The 10,328-nt window shown below is 43.6% G+C and overlaps 2 protein-coding genes across 2 annotated transcripts; one reads left to right on the top strand and one right to left on the bottom strand.

Moving 5' to 3' along the window:
- Nucleotides 1-460: 460 nt before the first annotated feature.
- LOC147991354 (uncharacterized) lies at nt 461-835 on the top strand. The gene has a single exon (XM_087538636.1). The coding sequence runs from the start codon at nt 461-463 to the stop codon at nt 833-835; it is 375 nt and encodes a 124-aa protein (XP_087394762.1).
- A 2,535-nt stretch (nt 836-3,370) lies between these two features.
- Nucleotides 3,371-8,607, bottom strand: LOC147991353 (uncharacterized). The gene is made up of 12 exons (XM_087538426.1): nt 8,535-8,607; nt 8,339-8,392; nt 8,044-8,229; nt 7,809-7,939; nt 7,445-7,723; nt 7,131-7,282; nt 6,450-6,547; nt 6,326-6,346; nt 3,807-3,872; nt 3,598-3,717; nt 3,461-3,515; nt 3,371-3,389 (listed from the first exon to the last, which is right to left on the bottom strand). Exons 1-12 carry the CDS (start codon nt 8,605-8,607, stop codon nt 3,371-3,373), a joined length of 1,254 nt encoding a protein of 417 aa, XP_087394552.1.
- Nucleotides 8,608-10,328: the final 1,721 nt, after the last annotated feature.

The following is a 10,328-nucleotide window of genomic DNA, read 5'->3' as shown; positions in this document are numbered from 1 at the left end:
ATGTTTCCCTACATACATCCCAAAAAAAGGGCAACATCAGCTACGTCTTTGCGGCACATGTGCCGCTGCCGCAAATGCAAACACAAAATGGAATCATGCACGACCCAAGTGCCTCCATCGGAAACATTTCTATAGTCTTCTGCATGTGTTTCCCCTCCCACATCCTCGTCGTCCCACCGAATCGGGGCACTGCCACCACCATCGCACTAGCCAGCCGTCCGGATCCGTCGTCCCCTCTTCCAATCACCTGGATAACCACCACCCCCATTGTCTAATCAGCAATCATTGTCGCGCCACACCATCGGATGCCGCCTGAATGCGTGAACAGTAAGTCTAGCTACCGTGATGTTCGGCCACGGGAATCTGGCCGCTCTCAAGTCGAGTTTCAGTGTGACAGCCAAGGTATTGGCTAGGCACCTTCGAGACGGCGGAGATCGCCGCACGCGCCTATGACATCGCTATGTGGAGGCTCAGCCAACCGCACCACGAGCTCAACTTCCCGAAGGTCGAGATGCATGCGAATGCGAAGTTCATCAAGCTGTCGGTGACTGTTGTGTCCCACCTGGCAAAGATGGAGACTGACATCGTCCTCGAGAAGAGGGACACCCGGGAGAGCGATGCAAGCAGCGATGGCGAGGTTCACCATGGAAATCCACACCTCACGCAGGGGGAGGCTGAGTGGTTCTGGAAGAGGGACAATGAGCACAAGTCGAAGGACGAGGCAAGGGCTTCACGGGTGATGAAGGTGGAGCCCACGATGAGGATTCCGACATTGACTGAGAGGGTCTATGTTGTCTATTTAAGTTCGAATGTTTGTATATATAAAATTGTTTGAAAGTTTGTATGTTAATGTTTGGAAGTTTGTAGTGATGAAGTATGCAATGTGATCAACTTGTTTGGATGTTTTTTTTCAAAAAAAAAACTTGTTTGGATGTTTTAGCATGTTTGAGTGAAAAAATACACCGGAGGTGCTCCACTCTCCTATGTGAATATTAATTTCAAAAAGTACCATGCAAATTAAAAAAAACTATAATTTGGGATATCAAACCTGGGTGCCCGATCTAATCCCGTGTGAAGTTTTGTGGAAAAATATCTGAAAATGTATCTGTGACGAAGAAAATACAGTTGACCTACGATCCATCCAAATAATTTTCTTTTATACATAGGACTTTTTTGTCTTTTTACTGAGAATTAAAAGCTGTCTTTTTTCTGGTTTGTTTTGAACTTAATACTCATATAGGGAGGGTGGAGAACCCGAGTGCTCCAAATCCTCTAAAACATTTTGAAGACCAATTTTTGAGTGATCTAAAAGTCACTTCTTAATGCCCTAAATTTTACTGCAACAACATTTTGTGCCCTAAGATAAGGCAGATGCTCTTATGTTGGTTGCCCGCATAAATTACGTAAATAGTTGCAAAGCAACACCGGATGCCCATTTCTGGAATATACCCCACCTATCATGTTTTTATTTTTAGAGCATCTACAACCGAACTCATCAAAATGACTGGGGAGAGAAAGAAAAAAGTTGACCTAATCGAACCCCTCAAAGCCTCCTTAAATATCTATATTGTCCAGCACTACTCGTACTGATCTCATATATGAGATGAGTATAAATGGAGTATATGAGATGAGTATAAATAGTGTATATGAGAGAGTATAAGTGGTGCCCGGACATGTCCAACACATAGGATTTGGCCCTCCAAGGAGCATCTTTTTTCATTCTTTATTAATTCTTTTCTCTGCTTCACCAATCACATGCACATGATATTCTTCACTAATCACATGGATGTGACCAGATGTATAGGGAAAAAATGAGGGACATGGCTGCCTGAAACAACAAATAAGGAGTCAAAACAGACACGGCCGGACACTGACCTAGCACGTCCACAAACATCTGAGTCAAATTTGCCCTGTCCAACAGTAGATGCCCTTAATCTTTGAAAACATTAAAATATGGCTTCCACTAGTTTTCACCATAATGTCAACATAGCATTTACCAACTTCTATTGCGACCCATTAGCATTCTACTTGAATGAGTTAAACCGTGGAGTACAAATATAATCTTTTACCATGACAAATAAATTTGGTTAAGTGTACCGTACAAAACAGCAGTACAAGTGAAGCTACCCCACATCATCAGCACCAAGCACTTATAATCCAGCCGTGCCAAGTTCAGTAGGTTGGCTGCCGGCAAACTATCTCGACAAGTGACTCCACAGGTGAACTCATCCACGATGGCTCGGGCACTTTCCACCTGTCACTGAGTATAATTGTTCAAAAGAGGCCTATTTATGGATAAATTTATGTAACACAGAAAATAGTGTTAAGTCATGTAAACACACCTTTTTTCATCAGCATTGCCAATAATAGGCAAGGCATCCTCAGGCCTACAAGTACATTAAAAGATGTTTCAACATAAAGTAACTGAATTAGCTTACCCTATGATATATGGGAGCTTGACGGTGTCTAAAATTACAAATATCTTAGTATGTCAACTAAGCACAAGAAAAGTGCGAAGAGCGGTACAGGAAAACGCAAGCTGGTGAGGGGCTTCTAACATCAGCAAGATTTGTTGCTCACGGCCTGAAGCATGGTGCCACTAAGTATAGCTCCATAGGTTGGCCTCTGGCTAACTACAGTGCATATATGCTTTCATATAGAGCGCATGCACATACTCTATATTGGAACAAGATGAGGCCCAGAAAATGTTCTGATTCGAGCGAGTGCAAGCAGAAAGCCTCCAAACTATAATGAACTAAAACTTTACTAGGAAAGATATGCCATCAAAAGAAATTGCACGCAATATACAAAAGATATGAAGGTATAGAAAGCGCACCATTGTCCAATAAACTCCCCCAAGACCTTCGAAAGTACACTCGCTGGTAAAAAAGGAGTTTCTTTCTCGCCATAGAAGTTCATACCAACAAAATTCCCACAAGTGTCAATAAGAGGGCCCCCAATCCCAGCCTACCAAAAGGGTGACAACAGGCAAGGGTTACATAGGAAAAGAAAAAGATATTTGTAATAACTTAGATATGTAGTTTGACAAGGTGAAGATACTCGTATTAGTGATTTTCCAGCTGGATATCTGAAATTGCAAGTCTGACACATAATACCTTAGTGATGTTACAAGTGGATATCCGATCTTCATCGCAATCCGATGTGCCAGATTTTTCAGTCACCTTCCCATTTGTGGCCATTAATCTGCGTTTGTCAAAGAGACACCCTACAGCCCTTACAGGAGTACCAGTGGTAACAGGAGGCTGCTGGAGTTCTATTGTACGCGGCGGGATCGTCTCGTCAATGTTAACAAGAGCAATATTGTAATCAAAGTTACAATATGTCAATTTCCCTCTGGCTCGACGTTTATTTAGAAGGCGTACTTCAATCTGCATTATAAGATCATAGTTAAGCATTATATTACATGAACAAAGAAAAACTAGTGAATAGCAGGAACAACCTGCAAGTTATTATGCCTATAAATACACCTGTGCAAGCAAAAAACCTTGCATTTCCTACACCAAGCACAATATCAATTATTAATTATTGATCAAATAAAATCATGGAAATGTAATCAGTGTATGACAGTACAATCACCATTGAAAGAAGCAAGTGGGACAACACTTTCAGACATTTTTGAGGCAACGTCTTTTCCGAGTTTAGTCCATGTATCTTTGACAAAATTCTCTTCAAAAGTATTGACCATATACATGTTTGCTGTTCAAAACAAGCATAAAGTGCTTGAATTAACTTCTAAAATGTGAAATATGAGGGCGTACTCAGCAGAATTCACAGCAATAACTGACCTTGTAACAGATCTGGCAAGGGGTAACCATAGGATTTTGCGGTTTCTTTTACATATTTTTCATGGTCTGACGCAACAAAAAGCAATTAGTGAACATCCCAGTACTAAGATGATAAATTGCTATCAAGAACTAAACTCGTAGCATATCTGCTGAAGAGTCAGCACATAATGAACACTACGAAGCCTTCAAATATGGTGACTACTCAAAAAATAATTCCAATTAGCTAAATACATGTGCTTTCGGCTCCCTGATGCCCCCCCCCCCCCTCCCCGATTTGCACGTCATGTAAATTTTTAACTTACGATGTTAGTCAAGAAGAACGTAAGAAAAAATTGTTGTGTGGTGAAATTACAAATATAAAGTATACATACAGGCATATTTTTTCTGTTTTATGTTTCTATGACTCATATACTGCACTCCATGCCCATCTGTGTGTCATGAGTCAATACAAGCGTAAATATTTGTATACCAAATGTAAATTCTGAATATAGAAAACCCTGGGTGCAAAATAACTTATTCTGCACCCTGAGAGTTGGCCTTGATTGGCCTAGAGGCAAGCACACAATTACACAAGTCGCCGGCACAAGCAATGGCGGACAGAGAGAATTCCTTATTTAACATCATCTTAAAATTTGTTGCCTTATTTGACATTGAGAAAAAATGTCTTCCTTATTTAACACGGAGTTTAAATTTTATGCCCTTTATGACACTATCATCCATTTTAAGCCTTAATAATGTTAAAAGACACATGAAAAGACCTATTTACCCTTCGTGTGATTTGTGATCAAAATTTTACGTGTATGTGTGTATCCGTCTGACTCGTTTTGAGCCTTAGTCCCAACCTTGATGGCGTTGCAGCCAAATGGTTTCCGGCGTACACACGTACGAGGCTAGCTCAGAGTATTTTCCAAGCTATACGTACTAGACGAAGCTAGCTAAGCAGCCGATCTCCCGCTGGCTGGCTGATGGCCACAACACGAACACACGAGGTGGGTGATGGGCACATGATCTTGTCGGTCCTGTTTATTTTCTTTCGTTCAATCTCAACTCTATTAACTTACTGACTTGTTGTATACTACTATCGATCGTGTACAGGAACTGGTTTTTTCACACAAAAAAGTACAAGCACTGACTACAATATTAATCGTACTGACTTGTGTATACTATCGATCGAGTATGTACTGTGCCATGTACTAGTATTGATGTACACCGGCCACCCTGCTAACCCATGCGCCCTGCCGTTGCCAAACGCGCTGCCCTCAGCCGCCGTATGCCTCCGCACAGCTGAACCACGCACCTTGCCTGCTATAATTTTGCTGGCCCCATGCCGCTCGCTGCGCGCCACGCCGCGAGCTGCATGAGATCTGTGCCCTCTAACATGTCCGCATCATGTCCTCGCGTGCAATTTATTATGCGCCGCCGATGTCTTTATATGGACGTACTGAAGCTAAACTACATCCAGACAGAGTCGTATAATGAAGCTAAACTACCACATAACAATTTTAATCAAACATCACATAAAGGGTAAATAGGTCTTTTCAGGTGTCATTTAACATCGTTAAGGCTTCAAATGGATAAAAGTGTCGTAAAAGGTATAAATTTTAGACACAGTGTCGGATAGGGAAGAAAAAGTTTTTCGGTGTCAAATAAGGAAACAACATTTAAAACAGCGTCATTTAAGGAATTTTCTCCACAGATAGCTGCAGCTAAGGCACAAATACAATTGGTTGACGCGGAGGTGGGTTTAATGAGGTTGGGTGCAGCAGGGAATAGTGTTGTCGGCATCTGAGGCATGACCTCTAGCAGCATTGGGATCAGCTGAGCTGCATTGTGGAGCTCCCGCTCCAATCATTTCCCCAAACTTAACACTGTAAATGATGGGACTGAACCCACAACCATGCCACGTGGACTTTCTCTCGTAGCTTCAGCAAAGCATGGGCTTGCACGTGAGCCACCACCATTTGGGTTTCTACTTGGGCCATCCTAGTGGGTTGCAGCATCCGGCAATCGTCCAGGTTAGGACACAACTAAAGCAATCCAATCATCTGACCCCAATTAGATCAATCCGGTTGTCTGCGGGGCCACGTGTAGGCTCTCCATCTTTGGCGTGTCCTCATCCTCACCTGTAGCGAAAGAGTCTGAAGAGCTACATTTCATCCATGTGGGGGCACATTGGCTGCAGCAGGATGAGCTACTGGTCAAGGGGTCCATCATAGTTGTTATGTGCACGGATATAGAATTATGGAATATCAAAATAAAAATATAATAATATTTAAAGAGAAGAAGAAATGTTAGACATGAAAGAGGTATGATTGGAGATAGAGATCAGATCTGTATCCTTTGGATTATATTACTAAGAGATCATATGTATCCATAATCAATCAAGCAATGAGAGTTCATCTATCTGTTATTCCCCAATCCCTTACCCGTGCCATACGTCCGCATGGCAGTAGTTACCCATTTTAGAGCACACAACGTATAATAGTAGTATGCTAATAACAAGTAACCAGAAAACTAACCTGGGTTCATCGTGAAGAAACCTACAAATAATTATTGATTCGAGACATTAGAACAATATGATAAGGATGAATTGCTGATAGTGCACAATGCAATAGTTCTAATTAGTCAGTGTGTTTTGCTCACCCTCCTGATAGAAGTTACCATGTGTAGAAGATTTACATATCTCCCTCGTGCCCGTGCTACCTCCTATTGTACCATCGCCCTCTTGCTTGGTTTCAAGCCTGCAGTGCAATGTAGTAAAAACTACTGTGGTTAATTCAGAAACTAGATACCGGAGACCATACAGGAAATGAGGGCAAGATACAACGAGGAAGTAGAGCCAAATGGTTACACATATGAGATATCTCACAAAAAAAAACTGAAAATGAGGAACAAAATCTCTAGGGACGTCTGAAATATAAGTTTGTCTATATTCTGGTTTGAATAAGAAACTAGCAGTACTACTCATTTACGAAAATATATTAGCGCCAGCATGGAACCCAAAAAACAATCTAGTTCAGGGCATGTACAACAGATACTAACAGGGCAGTTGATGTGGGTGTAAGTATCCAGGTAATGCCACAACCTATTAAGCTACAAGGAGAAACGTTTACAGAAGCCAAAATATACAAAAATACAAGATAGGCAATGGGCCAGCATAGTGGGATATACTATGAAATCTTGAAAGCTGCTTGGCATGCAAATTGGATGCCTTACAATTCAAATTGGGAATGTAAGACAGGGAAAGATAGGAGGACAACTGGACAAGCATGGGCCAAACAGAAAACTGTATCTTGAAGATAGTGCAAGTCTAGATATACATACCTGAGTATCCCAGAATGCTCCATGCATTTTAGAATTAAATTCCTTGGAAGGCAGGGAGTAATCACTTTTTGGGAGCAGTCCCCCATTTGACTATAATAGTTCATGCCAACAAAATTCCCATCTATATCAATGAGGGGGCCTCCAATCCCAGCCTAAGACAGATTCGAAATGACAATCAAGAAAGACAAAAATGCAGTTTTAATGTCTTGCAGAATATAGTTTAGTGCTTACAATACTAGATTAAGCAATTCATACCATGATAAGGTTATTTATTAGGACAGCGTAGTAAAACCAGATAGAACATAAGAGCTCACCGTAGTGATTTTACATGTGCTGAACATAAGCTTGTGGACTGTACCATCTAGAGGGCCAATCAATTGCCCACTTTTGGCCATTAATTTGTCTGAACTGGAAGAGCACCATAACGCTACTACCTCACTGCTAGACTTAAGTGCTTCATCATGATTAAGCACTAGCCTGTGATCAACTTCACAGACAGGCACATGCTGGGTGCTGACAACAGCAATACCATAATATGAATCATAATACACTAACTGCCCATCAAGAACTCCATTTGGGAAGCTTACTTCAATCTGCAGTGATAAAACAGTGATTATACTGAACAATTAGCGCATATAATATAAGGGAGAGGAGTAGAGAAAAGTTCGCAGCGCCAACCCTGAAATTATCACTGGCCATCCTTCTACCATCTGATGATGTACACAAGCTTAATGAAGTCAGAAACCTTGCACTATTAGGATCTGGGCATTCGATGCATACACCTGTGCATTCAACCAGCATGGTATCTCCTACAGAAATCTCATAATATCAGCCACTGCGGTTGATGTATAAATCATAATCTTATAGAAGTAAATCTGGTAGCTAATGTGCATATATATAACAGTATAATCACCTTCGAATGAAGCAAGAGATACAACAGTTGGTTTGAAGTTTGAAGCAGCAGCTTGTGAAATGAGATCTTCACTCAAGTGACGTTCATCAGTTTTACTAGCATTGACAGCCGCCAAATTATCACTGATCTTAGTTTTACCATCTGACAATGCAATGGAACTTCCAGTTGTGCGTTGCACTGTATCTCCTACAGGAATATCATAATTTCAACCAATTCAGTTGATTTATGAATCATAATCCTAAAGATCTGATAAATAATGTGCATATAAAGCAAGTGTCTTTGGTGGGTTTACTACCGGCACATTCACCAGTTTCCGTAGAATTGACAGATTCCACTTTGGAGATACTACCTGAACAGAAAGGTATTGGTTAATTAGAAATATAATGATACAACAACAGAATGGCGAGTTCTTCAACATAGTTATGCAAATACATGCATGCAAGAAGGTAAAAGGAGGAAGTGGCATGCAAAATTTGGAGGCAGTGACTCACTTGACCTAAGTACTCTCTTGGTGGCATATTGTACTTCATTCAAGCCTCTCGGCCTGCGCTTGTCTCTTGGCATCTTTCAAACCTTGAATAGACGGAACAAAACCCAGTCATCCAAATCCAAATACCAACTAATCAGAACTAATAGGGTATATCGTTGACGAATCCATTACACACTCCGTTCTCTCATGGACAGTATATTGACCTAATGTAGTTCAAACTATCGTGCACTTCCACCGTTCTAATTTAGGTGGTGTGCACGCATTTGAAAATTCAGATTTGACCATCAATTTGACCAACTAAACATGGGTTATGTGTTAAATGTTGAAGCTTAAGCCTGACGACAGTTTCGTCAGTTAACTGTAGCATTTCAGGCTGTTGTCGACAACGGCTAGTTCTCTGTCAGTTAACTGTTTAGGATTAGTTTTGCTTCAGCAGAATAATCGGTCAGCTCGTTGAGATAGTCGTCGAGCTGATCCAGTTAGTTTGTAGGCTGGTGATCGTGTATCCGTGGGATGGCGCGGAGATAACGCACGAGGCACGGCATCCTCGAGGGAGTGGCTCAGCGATCGTGGGATGGCACGATCAGTAGGCTTAGTCATGTCCTGATTTTGTGGTTTTCAGTTAGCCTGTAAGCAGCTACAAATAAGGAAGGGAAAACGAAAAGTAGCATAAGTTGTGCGCTGCGCAAAATCCTCGTGTTCATCTCTCTCTGTGTGTGTTCGTGAGCTGGGTTTCACCACTTAGCCCTTACATTTCGCATCAGAGCGGTTATCGTTCCCGGTGACCATGTCGAGCGCCTCTCCGGCGACGAAGGAGAGGCTGCGGAAGGAGAAGGAAAAGGAGGATGCGGTGGCAGCGGCAGGGGCTGCGGAGCGCAGGACGTCACGACCGGCGCGGCGCCGTGGACGGAGCCCTACGCGGAGGAGCGACGGCCACGAGATCATCGTCCACGAGTGGACGGTGCAAGAGCGCGCCGCTCCGAGCAGCTCCATCGTCTGGCCCATGCTCACCCAGACCAACTACATGGAGTGGGCGTTGGTCATGCAGATCAACATGGAGGCAAGCCTCCTCTGGGAGGCCGTGGAGGGCTTCCCGGTGAGCGTGCCGAACGACAAGGCAGCGCTCGGCGCGATCCTGTGGTCAATGCCGCCAGAAATGGTGGGCACGCTCGCAGCGAAGAAAACCTCGAAGGAGGCGTGGGAGACGGTCAAGACCATGCGTCTTGGCGTCGCTCGCGTCAAGCAGGCCACTGCACAGCGCCTGCGGAAGGAGTTCGCCCAGATCCAGTTCAAGAGCGGTGAGGGATTGGAGGCGTTTGGGATGCGCATCAACACGCTCGCAAACAGCTTGCGCGTCCTAGGCGACGTCGTGGAAGAGGTAACTGTGGTTGAGAAATTCCTGCAAGTTGTGCCCTCTCAGTTCACGCAGATCGCCATCTCTATCGAGACACTGCTCAACACCAGTCTCCTCACGGTGGAGGAGCTGATCGGACGCCTGCGCTCGGCCGAGGATCGCTATAACCTCGGTCAGGGCAGCGGCGGCAACGACGGGCAACTCCTGCTCACGGAGGAGCAGTGGAAGGCCCGCAGCAAGGAGCAGGGCCAGAGCTCAAGCAGCTCTGGCAGCAACGGCAAAGGTCGCAAGGCCAAGAAGAAGAACAAGCCTCGCGGCGACGGCGGCGATCGCACGCCGGCCGAAGAACGCGACATGTCGACCGTGAAATGTTACAACTGTAACAAGAACGGCCACTTCTCGCGCGACTGCACCGAGCCTCGCAAGGAGCGCAAGGAGAAG

Source organism: Triticum urartu, chromosome 1A (genome assembly GCF_056163025.1).
Source record: "Triticum urartu cultivar PI428250 chromosome 1A, HENAU_Tu73, whole genome shotgun sequence".
NCBI classification, from domain to species: Eukaryota; Viridiplantae; Streptophyta; class Magnoliopsida; order Poales; family Poaceae; genus Triticum; species Triticum urartu.
This window is presented reverse-complemented; position numbering and strand designations above follow the sequence as displayed.